We start from the raw sequence: 18,467 nt of genomic DNA on the forward strand, positions 1-18,467 counted from the left end.
GTCGGCCTTCCCCCAAGGCGACGAGCTCAGAAAAGAGCTGATCGCTGTCTTGCTCCTTACCAGCACACAGAGTGAGCCCGGGAGATAAGCCGGGTACCTTGGGGATAGCGGCAGCCCAAAGCCACCTAAAGACAAACCGGTGTGTAGTACACCAGCACCGAGCCTGGCGGTACGTTCGGCACCAAGATCAAAGTTGGCACCGACGTCAGCACCAGTCATGGAATCGGTATCGTCAGCACCTGCCCCATCTCCCTCTGACCTACCGGCACCGGAGACTATATCGGTGCAGCATGCATCTCATTCCCCGGCACCGACAAACTCGGTACCGGGACGCACTGTAGTGATGCACAGGGTGCCAACTCCACCGGCACTGATGCGTAAGGCACCGCCATACTCTGCATTGAAACCATCGGCACCAGCGCAGCACTCTCGAACACCTCCATACTCGCGCCGAATTTCAACACCTAGCGTGACACCACCCGCGCCTCTTATGTAAGAGCCCCCCGCAACCTCCCCTGCAACCTTTCTTCCACTGGCAGAGGAGGAGCAGCGAGTCCACAACAGGGGATCTTTTCCCCCAAACCTCTTTCTCCATCTTCAACTCAGCATGAAACCAAGCAGCTCCAACCTAGTGTCTCCCCTCAACCAAGGCACTACTATCATTGATACTATTGCTCGCCATCTCCTTGCTATTCTCGGCACAGATCCTGATCCCCAAGGTCTTCCTCATATTCCAGGAGCTCTCTGGGACGACCACAGGCGTAGATACCAACCTTGTTACGATGATCACTGGCATAGATACCATAGCCATCGAGAGCGATATTCCCATGCAACTCGCACTTCACCTTCACCAGTTCTGTCATTCACAACTTGTGACAGGAGTAGATCCCCCTCCTTGCCCTCAGCCAGACCATCTACTCCATCCAGTGATCAACCACCAACAGAACAGCCCACCATGGAAGTAGTGCACACCTCTGACACGGAGGCATCACATCAAAGGTCACCTACAGACATGGCATCTTCTTTGCCAGATGATGCCATCCTCACTGGAGACACTTCACCGTCAGATGACCTGAAGAAATTTCAGTTGTTGTTCAGGCGGGTAGCCGACACCCAGAACGTACAGTTAACGGAGGTCCAACAGAAACAACATCATCTGTTGAGATACTTACATCCTTCCTCCCACTCATCCAAGGTCGCTTTCCCACTGGACGAGGCCATACTTGAAATTGCCAATGGGATATGGCAAACTCCTGCCATTGCGCTGCCGACCAATAAAAAGGCTGACAAAAAGTATTTCATCCCAGCCAATGGGATGGAATTCTTGTTTAACCATCCCCAGCCTAACTCCTTGGTCATCGACGCAGCTCAACAATGGGCCAAAACCCCGAGTAGAAAACCACCACTGGAGATAAGGACAAGAAGTGCCTAGATCTCTTGGGCAGACAGGTGTACTCCTTGGCCACGCTAACGCTCCGAATGGCCAATTACGTGGCGCTGTTAGCGAATCACAACTTTGACAGTTACGTGAAGTTAGTTCCCCTACTCGACCACCTTCCATATACTAAGCGACAGTTGCTCAAAGCTATTATTCAAGAGTGCTACATCGCCTCTTGTTCAACGCGTCACATCACTCTGGACACAGCGGATGAAGCAGCAAGGATGACAGCAACTTCTGTCGTAATGCGCACAGATGGCTCCACATGTCAGTGGTTCTGAGGAAGCTCCACATGTCAGTGGTTCCGAGGGAGCTTCACTCTAAAGTCGAAGACTTGCCCTTCGACAGACAAGGCCTCTTTGTGGACAAGACAGACCAGCTGCTTCACTCTGGCAAAGATTCGCACACCACGCTCAGGACTTTGGGCATGTATATGCCACCATATCTACGGAAAAAGTACATGCCCTATCAGAGACAAAGACCTTTTTCTTATGTGCAGCCACAATACGAGCACCAGCGACCTAGTCAATGGTCTCAAAGAGGATGGCCACAAGCTGCCAGACCAACAAATCAGCAACAAACCAAACAGCAAGTTTGACGCGTGGATTGAGGGATTGCAAGCCATTCAAATACTACTTGCCTCAAATGCCAGTACTATGCTTTTCCACCATCACTTAAGGCCCTTTCACCATCGCTGGGCTGCAATAACAACAGACAGATGGGTCATGCAGCTAATAACAGCGGGCTACGTAATTCCCTTTTACGTCCCTTCCTCCTACTACCCCTTCCCTCCCGTCACTCTTCAGGGACCCATCTGACGAACTCCTCTTCAAGCGGGAGGTAGCTCACCTGATCGACACTGGAGCAATAGAGAGGGTACCAGAGCCCTTCCAAGGGAGGGGTTTTTACTCCTGCTATTTTCTAACACTGAAAAAGTCGGGGGGTTGGAGACCTATATTGGACCTTCGCGATCTCAATCAATATGCAGCATTTCAAGATGGTGACCCTAACAACCATCATACTGGCACTCGAGCAACAAGACTGATTTGCATCCCTCGGTTTACAAGATGCCTATTTCCATGTAACAGTTCATCCAGCCCACAGGCACTTCCTTTGCTTCCTGGGAGGCTCCGATCACTATCAGTACAAGGTCCTGCCATTCGGCCTTTCTTCAGCCCCAACGGTGTTTTCCAAAACACTGTCTGTAGTGGCAGCCTTCCTACGTTGACTGGGAGTCATAATTTTTCCTTACTTAAATGACTGTCTTCTCAGAGCCCGATCATTTGACGAAGCCTTAAGCTCACAAGAAGACTGCTCTTCGACACCTTGGGTCTTAGAATCAACGTCTAAAAGTCATCTCTCGTACCTCAGCAGACCATAAAGTTTATAGGCACTCGCCTCGACTCCATCATGGCACACGCCTACTTACCCGACTCCAGACTTTGTACTATTCAGGATCTTGTGCAGGTTCTCACTATAAGCCCCATAGTCTCTGTGCTTACCTGTCTGCAGTTGATGGGGCACATGCTCGACTACACTTCCGATGCCTCCAGCACTGGATATCTACAGTATACGCACCTCACAAGCGTGACGTCCACAGAATGGTCATTGTACCAAACACGATCAAGCAATCCCTGAAGTGGTGGACCATCCCTCACAACATGCTGACAGGTATACTGTTTCACAGACCCTAGCCAACTGTCCAGGTGACAATGGACGCATCCCTACTCAGTTGGGGGGGCCCATATGCAGGGTAAGCAAGCTCAAGGTCGTTGTTCAGCACAGGAATCGCTATGCCTTATAAACCTGCTCGAGTTATGAGCTGTGTACAATGCTTGCAACCACTTCCTTCCCTGGATATGCAACCAGGGAGTGCGAATACTCACAGACAGTATGACAACTGTCTTATTATATAAGCTGACAAGGAAGAGCCCGCTCCCGTACACTGTGCAGGGAAGCCATGCGTTTGTGGAATTGGTGCAATTGCTACAATATCATGATTACGGTAGCATACCTCCCTGGGGATGACAACACGACAGCAGACATGCTCAGCAGGCGCTTTGTCCAACAGCGCAAATGGGTCTTACAGAGCATATTCTCCTGCTGGGGCTATCCAGCGGTGCACCTCTTTGCCAAGCAGTACAATGTGAAGTGTGCTTATTACTGCTCCAGAGCGGGCATAGGCCTCGCATCGAAGGGGGATGCCTTCCTATACAACTGGGGTCAGCAACTTCAGTACGCATTCCCACCCATTCCCCTAGTCCACAAGATCCTACAGAAAGCAGCCGTGGACAAAACAACACTAATCCTAGTAGCACCATTCTGGCCGCGCCAGACTTGGTTTCCTTACCTGTTCCACATGTTGCCTCATCTTCCGTATCATAGAATAATACAATACAAGGACTGGAAGGGACCTCGAGAGGTCATCGAGTCCAGTCCCCTGCCCTCATGGCAGGACCAAATACTGTCTAGACCATTCCTGATAGACATTTATCTAACCTACTTTAAATATCTCCAGAGATGAGGATCCCACAACCTCCCTGGGCAATTTATTCCAGTGTTTGACCACCCTAACAGTTAGGAACTTTTTCCTAATGTCCAACCTAAACCTCCCTTGCTGCAGTTTAAGCCCATTGCTGCTTGTTCTATCCTCAGAGGCCAAGATGAACAAATTTTCTCCCTCCTCCTTATGACACCCTTTTAGATACCTGAAAACTGCTATCATGTCCCCCCTCAGTCTTCTCTCTTCTAAACTAAACAAACCCAGTTCTTTCAGTCTTCCTTCATAGGTTATGTTCTCTAGACCTTTAATCATTCTTGTTGCTCTTCTCTGGACCCTCTCCAATTTCTCCACATCTTTCTTGAAATGCGGTGCCCAGAACTGGAGACAATACTCCACCTGAGGCCTAACCAGCATGGAGTAGAGCGGAAGAATGACTTCTCATGTCTTGCTCACAACACACTTGTTAATGCATCCCAGAATCATGTTTGCTTTTTTTGCAACAGCATCACACTGCTGACTCATATTCAGTTGTGGTCCACTATAACCCCTAGATCCCTTTCTGCCGTACTCCTTCCTAGACAGTCGCTTCCCGTTCTGTATGTGTGAAACTGATTGTTCCTTCCGAAGTGGAGCACTTTGCATGTCTTTATTAAACTTCATCCTGTTTACCTCAGACCATTTCTCCAGTTTGTCCAGATCATTTTGAATTATGACCCTGTCCTCCAGAGCAGTCGCAACCTCTCCCAGCTTGGTATCATTTGCAGATTTAATAAGCGTATTTTCTATGCCAATATCTAAATCGTTGATGAAGATATTGAACAGAGCCGGTCCCAAAACAGACCCCTGCAGAACCCCACTAGTTATACCTTTCCAGCAGGATTGTGAACTATTCATAACTACTCTCCAAGCACGGTTATCCAGCCAGTTATGCACCCACCTTATAGTAGCCCCATCTAAGTTGTATTTGCCTAGTTGATTGATAAGAATATCATGCTAGACAGTATCAAACGCCTTACTAAAGTCTAGGTATACCACATCCACTGCTTCTCCTTTATCCACAAGACTCGTTATCCTATCAAAGAAAGCTATCAGATTGGTTTGACATGATTTATTCTTTACAAATCCATGCTGGCTGTTCCCTATCACCTTGCCACCTTCCAAGTGTTTACAGATGATTTCCTTAATTACTTGCTCCATTATCTTCCCTGGCACAAAAGTTAAACTAACTGGTCTGTAGTTTCTTGGGTTGTTCTTATTTCCCTTTTTATAAATGGGCACCATATTTGCCCTTTTCTAGTCTTCTGGACTCTCTCATGTCTCCCATGATTTTCCAAAGATGATAGCTAGATTTCCTAATAGGCTTATTTTCTAATATAATGGATCTCTGCCTGAAGTGCAGAGAGTCTCTTCTAGGGCTCACCCATGTCAGTCCCCTCGTTTTTGCAATATATCAGAACACGCTTTGATATGATGTACTGAGGAACTAACAGACGCAGGTAACAAAATTGTTAAAAAGGCTAGAAACAGGAACCAAACTCTTGTCTTAAAGAGCAGATGGCCAGGCGTTCGGGAAGCCAACAGTGCAGCACCTCATAGAAGGGAGTTTTGGGACCAACATGGGCTACAGCAGTGGTCCCTAACCTTTTGGGGCTGCCGGGTGCCCGGGGGCAGCACCGCTCATGCACCTGGGGCAGGGGTTGTGCATACGCCGCATGCCCAGGGGTGGCACCGCACATGCCCTGCGTGCCCGGGGTGGGGGCCGCGCATGCACCAGGTGCTTGGGGTGCAAGAATAGCTCGGGCCGGCCCTGCTCACTAGGCGGGTGCACATAAATGCCCCAGCAGGCGCCATGGCGCCCGTGGGCACCGTGTTGGGGACCACTGGGCTATAGGAATCCATATCGTTCTGCTCAGCTTATTGCAGCTGCACCTGGGGTAAAGCAATACTTTAAAAAGTAGTTTCTGTCTTTTCTAAGTGTATTTTTGACCACAGCAGTGACTCAAGAGTATCACTCCTTCCTGCCCTCCTAACTCTGCTCCTTGGACATTTATGAATTACATTGGATCCAAATTCTTGATGCTAATGAATTTAGCTTTACAACCCCCACTCTGAAGTAGGGAAATATCATTGCCTGCAGTTCATAGAGCGAGAAACAGAAAGGCAGAGAGCTGATGTGACTTGCTCGAGGTGGCACGGATTAGTCCTGAATTTTAGTCCTTGTTTCTAATCACAAGATTAGGTCCCCTTCCCAGAATCCTGGAGTCTAGACTTCCTGTTTCTTTGCTGTAACCATGTTCCACTGGGGTCTGTTATTCAGCACCATGTGCTCCAGTAGAATATACCTATCCAGCTAGTGGAGGAGAAACAGAAAAATCCTTAAGCAGTAACGTAGATTGCTTCTCATACCCTGCCATCTAGGACTGGACACTAGAGCCCAGAAAAATGTCTGATTACCTAACTTCTTTGGGTTTGTCTGGCTTTTTGTTCCAGCTTCCATGATCCACTGGACGCGCCAGATCAAGGAGGTGCTGAGGGCACAGGAGGCAGTGGAGAGCAGGGAGAGCACAGGGCCACTGGAAGAGATTGAGTTCTGGAAGAACCGCTGCACTGATCTGTCGGAGATCAGCAAACAGCTCTGTAGGCAGGGGGTGAAGCATATAGAGTCCATCCTGCTGCTTTCCAAGTCCTCCTACGTGGCTCCCTTCCAAAGGCTGGCCAGGCAGATACAGGTAGGACGGAAGACCGGGCAAGGCTGTGCAGGGAGCTCTGTGAAGAGTAGACTGGAACTGTGTCCCCCTCTGGCTACCCTGATGTAAAATCTTGTGCCAAGTTCATGCTTGTAGGGTGCATGCTCTTCAGTCCCAATCAATAATTCCATTCCTAGTTTCAATCTCTCAATCCCAATCCACAATGCTCCTCACTTTTCCAGCCCTGGGTTCCCATTCTGAAGCACACAGCCACAGGACACATCACTCTCAATACACTGCCCCCTGCTATGTCCTTCCTATACATAGCTCAGTGGCTTTCCCTCACTACCGACCTATAACCCTCCCTACTATTCCAGTCCCACACTGTCCCACACAGCTTTGCTCATGCCCCTCAAATCTAGGCATTAAAGACAGCAATGAGGGAATGCACTTTTACTTTGGTGCAGGAATTGAAAAGGCCTTGAGAGTCTAACTTGGGCCTTGGAGCTTTGCAATCATAGCTTCTTGTGTTCACTTGGAGCCTAACAGATTCTGAGTCACCATGTTCCTGAGGATGGGATTGCCTTCTAGAAACCCAGATGAGATGGTCTCTTGGAGAACAGCCATGGTGATTTTCGCTTTGGACTCTGAGTTTTTTCTCTTCCCCTTGGGGTTTGCTTTGCAGGATGGGTCTGAGCAAGCTCAGTCGAACCTCCGATTCCTTTCCATCCTGAAAGAGCCATTCCAAGAGTTGGCCACACTGCGGCCCAAAGACATCCCTGACAAGCTTCCCCACCTCATCAGCCTCGTCCGCATCATATGGGTCAACTCACCGTACTACAATACCAGAGAGAGAATCACAGCCCTCTTCCGAAAGGTGGGGAGCTAGTGGTTAGAGCAAGGGGAGCTGGGAGTCCCAGGACTCCTATTTTCTGTCTCTGGCTGTGGGAGAGGACTGATGTCTAGTGGCTAGAGTAGAGGGCTTAAAGTCAGGACTCCTGGGTTCTCTCTCTGGCTCAGGGAGGGGAGTGAGGGCTGGTGGCTAGAGTAGAGGGCTGAAAGTCAGGACTCGTGAGCTCTGGCTCTGGGAAGGAAGTTGAGTTTACATGTTTAGAGCATGGTTGCATTATAGCCCACGTAGTGGCTATTCTGAGTCTCATTTGGCTTTGAACTTTACTAAGCTCTCTGCCTCAGTTATCTCTGGTGGCAGCAAGTTCCTGTGCTCTGCCTGAAATAATTTCCTCCAATCACTTTTAGGTGTGTTGCCATTGAAGTTCATGGGAAGCTAGATTCTGTTGCTAAAAATCACTGCCAGGGAATAGTCTTTGTTTACTTTAAGAGGCTTTGACAGAGCTAAACTGACCCTTGAATTGTTTCTCCTTAGATGAGCAATAAAATTATCCAGATGTGTTGTCGAGACATTTCCCTGGACCGGATTTTTGAGGGTTACGTGGTATCCAGCAGACAGTGTCTCCATGACTGTATATCATGTGTGAATGCGTGGAAGGACTGTTACCTGTATGCAGCTCAGATGCACAACAGGTGGGTAGCAGGACAGCCTGACAGCTGTGCTCTGCAGAACCCAGATGAGCTACTCTTCTTTGTATCCCAGGAATGGGGACAGCACAGGTACTGGCAAAATGATCCATCTCAATTATGTTATACCACCTCCTCCACTGAGATGCTGTCAGCCCTGCTCTGTCAGCCCCTTCCTGGGCCGGAGGAAGGATAGTCTGGGTGGGCTAGTCAATTCTTTGTTCAGAGTGCCAAAAGGTGGGCCAGAGACATACAGCCCATTAGGGACAAATGGAGACCCCCCTCGTTGCCTGGGAGATGGGAATGAGTGGAATCAGAGAACCAGATGGGAAAAGCTCTGTGCCCCATCCCCCTAAATGAGCCAGCCCCTTCTGCCTGGCTCCAGCCTTCCTGCCTGATTCTCCTGAGTGGTAAAAACCATAATCTATCATTATGATTAGGGATGTCAGGTTTAAGTGGGTGCCTGAGCCTTGACAGTTAAGTCTAAGTGTTACTCGTCTGCTTTAGATTCAGATTTATAGACCTGGATCAATATTTTATAAGTCAAGACATTAACATACAAGGAGCAATGAAGCAAGGCAAATACATCTGAGTGGGGATTATTTACTCCAGATTTGCTCTCTGGGTCTATGATCTCCCCAGAGCTCATGAGTACAGCCCTAGCTCCCTTGTCAGTCGGAAGAGTCTCTGCAATGTCTCAAAGACTGTGAGCTCTTCTGTTCTTTCCTGGGGCTCTCTTGGGAGGGGGAGCAGACTTAGTGTGCCCATTGGGGGCTGATTCTCAATTCAAATAGCATACATCTCATAGGTTCCATTTGCAAAATCCTGCCCTGGGATTTATGGCCTAGACCTCAGATTGGCAGAGCCTAGGGTCTGTGGTAACTAGGGACCTCTTATGTGAAATTCCTAACCTCTGTACCAGTAGGGCACTGCCTTCTGTCCCCAGGGCACTGCAAGGCTCTGGGCAGTAAACATGCTGCTGACCCTGAAAAGCAACGGAGCTAATAGATTCCCACTGAGAAGGATGTACTCCCCTTCTTGGTGCTTGCATCTGAGGCAACAGTTGGATGTGATAAGTTTTTCTGTTTCTGCACTTCTAATAGGCTTTCTGGAAAAGGCTGGGTCCTTGACCAGACTAGCATTTTTGCCCAAGTGGATGCCTTTGTTCAGCGCTGCAAAGACCTTCTGGAGGTATGTGGAAATAATACATGATCCCCCTTGTGGTTTCAGGGCTAGGGACAAGGCCTGGCATTGTCCTGCAGGATGGTAATCTTGCAGCATTTGCACCCTGGCGTCGTTGTGAGAGAAGGCTGCATCTCAGCCCGTTATCGGTGTTCATTTGCTTTAGGCCAATGGCTGCTCTGCAGTGCACCAGGACAAATCCATCTGTTTCCATGACAGAGCAGTTTGGCTTGCAGTGCTTGAGACAAGTAACAGGTGCTGTGTAGTGATCGTTAACAGCTCAGGACCTAGCATCAGACACTCCTGACACTGACAGCACAACAGTGGTTAGTCCAAAGCTTTTTGCCACATGAAATGGGGAGTCCTGCTCCTTGGGGAGTGAGGAGGGGAACGCATACTTCTGCACCTGCTGGAATTTTCAGAGTGTCTGATTATCTTGGCCGCTCCGGGTGGATTTCATTTTAGTGTCCCATCCTGGGGTTGATGAGTAGCAGGGCTGTGGCAGATGCTCCTTACCTGCTACACACATCCAATGTCTCCATTGTTCTGCAGACTCAGGCTGTTGAGGTGCTGGCAGTTACCTCAGGTACCACAGACTCTTGATGTGGCATAGGTACATGCCTTGCTTAGCACAGGTGTAATTCCTAAAGTCAGAATAGCTGAGACTGTAACAATTGGGTGGTAACAGACAACAAAATCCAGTGATTTTGGAGATATTCTGAATAGAAGGCACTCCCAAACATGCCGGTAGCTGTTTCCATCCCTTTTCACTGACTCAGCGGGTAGTCAAGGCTTCAGGCTGATACATAGGTTAGATGTATAACAATAACAACAGGGTGGGTGGCTGCTCTGCCATGGTAGGATGGTCTTGAATTGCATCTTCCAGAAGCCATTAGAAATGTGTCTTCTGAGGCAGCAAGTCAGTGGGTAAGGGTGGGATTCATACAGAGTAATGGGAAGATGAAGCTGATAATGCTGTGGTGCACCTGCCAATAGGTTTGCGACTGCCAGCAGCACTTTGCCCGCTGGGAGGATGGGAAGCAGACCCCATTGCCCTGTTTCTTTGGGCACCGAGGTCCCCAGATGACCCGGAACTTGCTGGAGATAGAGGAGACTTTTCAGAAGCATCTGCATACCCTGCGGAACATGAAGGGCGAGATCCTGGATGTGAAGAACACATTCTGGCATGAGGATTTTAACCGGTGAGAAGTGGCCTCTGCTCACAGGTGCAGGGTCTTCCCCTTCTGACAGCTCTTGCAGTGGGCATGGGAGTCCGCCTGGTGTAGTCCCATCCATGCAGATGATACTTGAGCAGTAGCAGCAGAGAGGGTCAGGCCAGGATAGGCCCCAGTGCCCAAGAGCTTGGGCAAGGACCTTTGTGGGTAGTGATGAATTGGTCCCATTTCCTACCCCTGTGGCTAGCGGTGGAGGAAATGGGCTTTGTGACAGAGGTACTCCTTCTGGTATTGGTCAAGCAGAGAGGGCTGGATGTTCCAGAGGGATCTGCTGTCACAAAGCAAGGGATGGTGAATGAGAGTGGAGAGAGAGTCAGTTGTGGGATAGGGATGATACGTGCCTCTTGTTACCTGTTGTCATCTTCCAGGAAGAGGGGAGACTGGGTGAGAGGCATGCTTGGAAAAGTGAGGATGTGGCCTGTTGAGGTATACATGAAGGATACCGGAGCTGTCACCGTGTCCTCGCTAATTGGGGCTTTCTGCTCTCAGCCATCAGTGCTGTCCCAACAAGTTGGTGGTGGTGAATTTGTGCCTCTCTCTGCTATTGTACAACACCTTTTCCATTCTCATTGTGAATCCCTGTACCCTGTGATGCTAGGTTCCGCTCCGGGGTCAAAGACCTGGAGGTGATGACCCAAAACCTGATCACTTCAGCCTTTGAGACGGTGAGGGATGTGGAGCATGGCGTAGAAATCCAGGATATCTTCCATCACCTTTCCTCACGAGAGGTATGGAGCCTGTGCCAGGATAGCAGGACGAGACCCCATCAGAGCAACTGTGTCCCAGACTATTACTCTTTCCAGGCACAGATGCCAAACTTCCAGCCAGCTGCTGACTGGATAGCTGGGAAATTTGGAAGCTCCTGGAAGGGGGGAGTAGGTGCAGCACCAAGGCTGGAGTGTCAGGAAATCATGCTCCGAGACTGGGGTGTTGTGAGCTGTGAGAGGGCTGTTCCCAGACTGGATAGCCAGGGGCGACGAGTGCAGACAGCCCCCAGATTATGCCAGTGAGTGCATCTTCCTAAAGTAGGGGGACAGCTTCTAGGTTATTCAGTGGTTGGGACGAGCCCCTGGATGGGGAAGGGGTTGCAAGTGTAGCTGCTGTATTGCATGGCTAGTGGTCTTGGCCCAGTGCTTCATAACCCTCTTTCCTCTCGTAGGCCATCAAGCGCACCTTTGACAAGAAAGCTGTGGATGTTTACATGCTGTTCAACAGAGAGCTCTCCCTGGTCAACAAAGAGCTGAGCAAGAAGCTGCCCTTCCTGCCACCACACATGTGCCATTACTCGGGTCTGGCTCACTGGATGCGGGCTCTGCGCCGGCGCATCGACAGACCCCTAAAGGTGAATTTGACATATCTCTCTCCCTGTCTCATGGCCCCATGTCGGATTCTCCTTTCTCTCTCTCTCTGTTGAAGAGGACAGAGCTCTCCGTGGGAGCCTGGTAGTGATGCCCCATAATCAGCTGCAGACGTGGCTCTTGAAGGGACAGAAGAAAGCTCCTTCTCAAAATCTGCTTGTCAGTGGAAAAGGGCAGGACTGAAAACCCATCCCACTCCTGGGAACTAGTTAGACCAATGTACCCATCTAGCCCAGTCTTCCAGCCTTCCATATGTGTCGGCAATGGTCTGTGTAGTGTGGTATCCCTGCCTTCACACCACACCTACTCAGACTAATGGTTCATCTAGTGCAGGGGTGGCCAACCCACGGCTCGCAAGCTGAAGAAAAAAATGGTGGCTCCTGATGAAACTGGGATGGAACCCGGAACTGCTCAGGTCAGCCGCTCTCATGACCCGGCCGCTGTGAGCCGCCTGTGCCGTTCTGCTCACGGGCCCAGAGCACTATGTCATATTCTGCACATGCAGGCTGGGTTGCACATAGCACTGCCTGCACGTGCTAGCAGCCAGCTGCTGAGCGCAGGCAGCAGCAGCAGCTCCAGAGGGTGGTGGCAGCGGTGCCAGCAGAGGCCCTGGGACTTGGGCATAAGGTTAATGGGGGAGGGGGATTGGGTTAGAGTGGAGAGGGGAGGTGTCTGGCTCTGGGGAAGGGGAGGGGAGGGGCATTGGGTTGGCGGGGGTGCACATGGCTTGCTGGCCGCTCAGTGCATGTGCCCCAGTGCCTGGAGGGAGACGCATGGCTATAGCAGTGGCTCCGGGACCCAAGAATTAGGTTAGAGTGGGGGAGGGAGTGGTGCCTGGCTCTAGTCTGGGGGAGGGGAGGGGAAGAGAAGGGAGGAAAGGTGGATTGGATTCGGGGGGGGGGGTGCACGTGGCATCCCAGCCAGCACGTCACAAGGCTGGCTGCTCCGCGCACATGCCCCAGTGCCTGGAGGGAGATGCGTGTGGCTGTAGTGGTGGTGGCTCTGCCTCTGGGACCCAAGAATTAGGTTAGAGTGGGAGGGGGTAGGGGATTGGTATAGAGGGGGCCGGTGCCTGGCTGGGGGGGGGTTGGGAATTTGGTTGGGGTGTGTGTCTGTGCCTGGCTCTGGGGAAGGGGTGGGGGATTGGGTTAGAGCAGGGGGAGTGCCTGTGGGACGGGAGGAGAAGAGCAGCCAGCGCACTTCCTGAGACCCAGGATCCCCAGGTACTGGCCCCAGCTGTCTCTGTCCCCTCCTCCTGGCCAGATCCTTCCACGAGTACCCTACCCCAGCACCCACCAGCACCCTGTCCCCTGCCCCCACCAGCACAGTTGGGACCATATTAGTGAGGCTTGGGGTTTTTTGGAGCCGTTGTCTCTTTGCATCTCACTTGTGTGGCCCCAACTGACTTTTCTGTGGGTCAGTGACCCTGACTCAAAACAGGTTCCCCCCTCCCCCCATAAATGAAGACAACACTGAAAGATTTTGTGTTTTGACATCATTTATTTAAAAATGAAGCCTAGCCAACAAGACCCCATCTGGCTGCAGCATCATAACACTCCTGCACCCCCCTCCCCACCCGACTCCAAACCTGAGCCTATCATATACTGGAACCTCCTGTCCTGAGCCTCTCACATCCCCAAACTCCTGCACCGCCACATCCCCAGTCTTCTGCCTCAATACTCCTGCACCATCCACACACTGCAAATCTGAGCCCATCATACTCCCAGCCTCCCTGCCCTGAGCCCCTTGTGTACCCCAGTCCAAACTCCTGCATCCTCACAGCCTGTGGTTTGCTCAGCACCTCAACCCTCTCCCTGACCCCAACACTCTCCAGCCTGGAGCCCTCTCCCTGAGCTAGCATCCTCTTCTCTACTTCCTCCTGCACTCAAATACCCTCCCAGAGCTTGCACCTCTCACCTCTTCCCAGTGTTTTTTTTTGTGAGCCACAATAGCAGTGGAGACAGCATGAGGAGCTGGGGCAAAGTTATTGAGCCGAAAAAAAGGGGGGGGGCAGGACTGCGGAGACCAGGGGAAAAGTTGTTAACCCCCCAAAAAAAGCAAAAGCAAAAAGCTGTGCCCTGGGATGGATGTACCAGCACCTATGTTCTCCCCCCCCCCCCTCCCAGTGTGGCTTTTTTTTTGTTTTGTTTTGTTTTTTGCTCAATAATTTTGCCCCGGCTCTTCACACTGTGTCCACTGCTATTGTGGCGCTTCATCTGGAATGTGTTGGCCACTCCTGATGTAGTGTGATGTGTCTGCTTCTGATAGGGGCCAAAACTTAATGCTTCAAGGTGTAACATGCCACCTTGTTTCAGGCTAGCCCTGTCCTATGTTGCTTATTCATCTAAGTCTTTGACTATTTGCCTCAATAACATTCTTTATCAGTGAGTTCCTTTGACAGGTTTAATTACACATTGTGATAAAAACAAAACAGAATTTCCAGCACCAATCACAAGGCCTCAAGGATGTACAGACTCACAACTGCGAAATGTGGTTGCAGAGTAAAGCAAAGTGCCTGAAAATCATCTCTGCCTTTCTTACCTGCCAAGTCAAGGATTTGGCATTCTAGGTCTCACCTCTCATACTTCATGGCTCGCGTTTCTCTGCCCTACTTTATCTGTTAGTCATATAATCATGGGCTGCCTCAGCCCTGGAGTATAGGTCTTGTTGGTATGCTGGGACTGATTATAGAAATACCTCTTGCTCATATTTTTCGTCTTGAAGGATCTCAGAGCACTTTTTAAGTTATAGATGTGCATTGATCATTTTCTTTGGAGGGGAGCAGTGGAGGAGTTTGCCAGCCATACAGCAGCATTTAAAGAGACAGCACTGAAATATAAATGCCTTTGGTGTGGGACTCAGCTGCTGTTTCATAGTATTGCTGCTTAGCAGTTTAAAACAGGGCATAAAGGAGATGCCCACTGCTGGCTGAAGTTACAGAAGGAGTTGCTCGAGAGCAGTTAGCCAAGATGCCACTTTTCTACACTGTGCCCTCTGCATAGTCCCGCTTATGTGCAGGGCTCTGCAGTGTTGGAATTCCCTAGTGCAGTGGTCTCCAACCTTTTTACACCCAAGATCACTTTTTAAATCTCAGAACAGGTGAAGATCTACCGCCCCGCCCCTTCCTTGAAGCCCCGCCCTCTCTATTCTCCTCCTGTCCATCACTTGCTATCCCCAGCCCTTACTTACACACTCTGATAAACAGTTTATTTTTAAATTATGTGATATATAAAATTAGAATCACGTGTTTACTGTTATGAAATAAATGGTCTGTTTTTTATTCATGCTATTTAAATCTAAAATGAAGAATTTATAATTATACATTTTGTGGGGACAGTTCTGTGGCTGGGGTCAGGGGAGAGGAAACAGGGTGCTGGGAGGGCAGAGGACAGGTTTCTGCAGCTGGGGACAGGGTGCCAGTGGGGACAGAGTTCAGGGAGTGGGGACGGGAGTGGGGACAGAATTCTGTAGCTGAGGATGGGAATGGGGATAGAGTTCTGTAGCTGGGAACAGGGGAGTGGGGACAGAGTTTGCGGAATGGGGACGGGAATGGGGACAGAGTTCTGTAGCTGGGGACAGAGGAGTGAGGTCTGGAAAGCGGGGAGTGCGGACAGGAGATGGGGTGCCAGTGGTAGTAGAGAGTCTCCTCCATCTGCCTCCTCCCAGGATTCCCCCCCTCCCCCTGAGGGAAGCCAGCACGTTCCTCGCCCGGGCCCGACCCCCCCCCCCCCCCAACGCGGAGCAGGGAAACGCCGCGCATGCCTGCCCCGAGGCCAAACCCCCTCTCCCACAGCGCGGCCAACCCCTGCCTGCAGCACGGCCAACCCCCCGCGGGTGCCTGCCCTGGGGCCAAACCCCCCTCCCGCGGTGGGGCCTGGCCAAGCCAGCCTCCTCTCTTCCCTCCTGCGACGGGGCCAAACCCCCGCGGGTGCATTCCCCGGGGCCAAACCCCCGCAGGAGCCTCCCCGGGCCAAACCCTGGGGCTGACCCCCGCTCCCGCTCCCGCTCGCTCCTCGCAGGGAAGCTGCTGGACTCCTCTTCTGGATCCGACGCCCCCTCCCCCAACACGTGACAGAGCTGTGGGAGGGGAGCAGCCTGCACACTTCTGGAGCCCTCGGAAGTGACGTGGGCTTCACCCAGGACTTCCGTCCACCCCGCGGGAAGCCAGGCTTCTCGGGGTTGGGGGAAAATGGGGGGTGGGGATGCCCGAAAGCCTCGCGATCGACTGGTCGAAGTCTCACAATCGACTAGTCGATCACGATTGACGGGTTGGTGACCACGGCCCTAGTGAGTATAGCTGGCTGTAGCTGCTTTTTTGGGGCTCATGCAGCCCTCTCCTTCCTCAGTTCCTTTTGTTGCCTCTTGAGAGTTCAGTGATGTAGAGAGGAACAAGCAGGGTGAGTGGGGGTGAGCAGGGAGCATGAGAAAGAAGAACTCAACTGGGAAGTTATCGTGTTTTCTTGGGGTGGCACCATGGAAACTTTATTGACCATAAGAGGTCACAATTCTCATTTTTTGTTTCCTCTGCAAGAAACCCTCTCCAGCAGCGCAGTGTTCTAGGGCCCTAGACTTCAGAACATTCACTCTTCAATTGCTTTTGGTTGCCCTACCGCCATTTATTTTATTGCTTTGAATGAGTGGCTCCATATGTGCGTGAGTTGGTTTCCTTATCATGCTAGTCTGAAAGGGTATGTCTACACTACAAAGTTAGTTCGAACTAACGGACGTTAGTTCGAACTAACTTTAATAGGCGCTACACTAGCGCTCCGCTAGTTCGAATTTGAATCGAACTAGCGGAGCGCTTAGTTCGAACTAGGTAAACCTCATTTTACGAGGACTAACGCCTAGTTCGAACTAGCTAGTTCGAACTAAGGGCTGTGTAGCCCTTTAGTTCGAACTAGTGGGAGGCTAGCCCTCCCCAGGTTTCCCTGGTGGCCACTCTGGCCAACACCAGGGAAACTCTATGCCCCCCTCCCGGCCCCGGACCCCTTAAAGGGGCACGGGCTGGCTACGGTGCCCGTGCCAGGTGCAAGCCTGCCAGCACCCAGCTAGCAGACCCTGCACCTGGCACGGCACAGAGCCACCCACCCGATGCCCCCCAGCCCACCCCCTCTTGCCGGGACCAGGCTGGCGGCTCCCGGGAGCTTGCCCTGGACCGCAAGAGGCGGGCACCTTCCTGGGCTAGTGCGGACATCGTGGACCTTGTCCACGATCTCCGCACTAGGCACAGGAAAGTGGCCGTCTAGGGCAGGAGAGCTGCCAGCCTGGCCACCCAGGACCAGGTGTGCATGAAAATCAAGGGGGTCCACTGAGACCCCCGACACTGAGCCCTGAGCTTACAATGACCGTCCTGGGTCAGACCAAAGGTCCATCTAGCCCAGTAGCCTGTCTGCCAACAGCGGCCAACCCTAGGGACCCTGGAGGGGATGGACCGAAGACAATGACCAAGCCATTTGTCTCGTGCCATCCCTCTCCAGCCTTCCACAAACTTTGGGCAGGGACACCACTCCTACCCTCTGGCTAATAGGACTCCATGGACCCAACCTCCATGACTTGATCTCACTTCCCTTTAAACTCTGTTCTAGTTGTAGCCTTTACAGCCTCCTGCAGCAAGGAGTTCCACAGGTTAACTATTTGCTTTGTCAAGAACAACAACTTTCTCTTACTAGTTTCAAGCCTGCTACCCATTCCTTTCCTTTGGTGTCCTCTAGTCCTTCTTTATGGGAACTAATGAAGAGCTTTTCTGTATGCACCCTCTCCACCCAACTCCTGCTTTTAGAGACCTCTATCCTGTCCCCCCTCCGTCTCCTCTTTTCTAAGCTGAGAAGTCCCAGTCTCTGTAGCCTCTCTTCATATGGGACCTGTTCCCAACCCCTGATCATGTTAGTTGCCCTCCCCTCTCCCAGCCTTTCTCTTCCCCTCTCCCACCTCCTTTTCCCAGTCTCCCCCAGTTTTTTTTCAATAAAGACAGAGTCAATGTTGGAAGAAACGTTATCTTTATTTTGTACATCAATAAGAAGGGGGGCTAAGGAAGGGTAAGTGGAAGGAGGTGAGGGAGGAATGGGGTACGAGCCCCCGATGGGGAGGACTGGGCTGGCTCTGCAGGCTTCTGGGGGTGGAAGCTCTCCTGCTGCCCCCCAATTACTCCCTCTCCCCAGATGGCAGCCTGCGGCAAGTGCAGCCGGGCTGATGGCCGAGTGGTGTGATGTGCCCAGTGTGGGCACTCAGGGCACTCCAAGCCAGAACTTCTTTGCAAGCGGGGCACCCCTTAGAACTGTGTGTCCGGGGTGGGGGTCGGGACCCTTTAAGCGCAGCCCTCGGCTAGCCTGAGACAGCATCTCCACGCTCTAAGTCCTCCTCTGATGCCCTGCCGGCACTGCTTCCGGCCATCCTTAAGCCCTGTTCAGAGTCCACTCAATGTGGACTTGCTAGTTCGAACTAGCAAAACGCTAGTTCGAACTAGTTTTTAGTTCTAGATGCGTTAGTTCGAACTAGCTTAGTTCGAATTAACTAATTCGAACTAAGTTA

General features: G+C 51.4%; 1 protein-coding gene across 9 annotated transcripts in view; it reads left to right on the forward strand.

Annotated features, from left to right (window-relative positions):
- Window positions 1–18,467, forward strand: part of DNAH2 (dynein axonemal heavy chain 2) — a 293,067-nt gene that overhangs the window by 46,631 nt on the left and 227,969 nt on the right. For all 9 annotated transcript variants that reach the window (XM_075908075.1, XM_075908072.1, XM_075908076.1 and 6 more), the window contains 7 exons: window positions 6,432–6,670; window positions 7,314–7,505; window positions 8,013–8,170; window positions 9,268–9,355; window positions 10,343–10,548; window positions 11,180–11,309; window positions 11,741–11,923. In XM_075908075.1, coding sequence (XP_075764190.1) covers window positions 6,432–6,670; window positions 7,314–7,505; window positions 8,013–8,170; window positions 9,268–9,355; window positions 10,343–10,548; window positions 11,180–11,309; window positions 11,741–11,923 — 1,196 coding nt within the window. The remainder of the gene's footprint in view (window positions 1–6,431; window positions 6,671–7,313; window positions 7,506–8,012; window positions 8,171–9,267; window positions 9,356–10,342; window positions 10,549–11,179; window positions 11,310–11,740; window positions 11,924–18,467) is intronic.

This window comes from Pelodiscus sinensis, chromosome 24 (assembly GCF_049634645.1).
Source record: "Pelodiscus sinensis isolate JC-2024 chromosome 24, ASM4963464v1, whole genome shotgun sequence".
NCBI classification, from domain to species: domain Eukaryota; kingdom Metazoa; phylum Chordata; order Testudines; family Trionychidae; genus Pelodiscus; species Pelodiscus sinensis.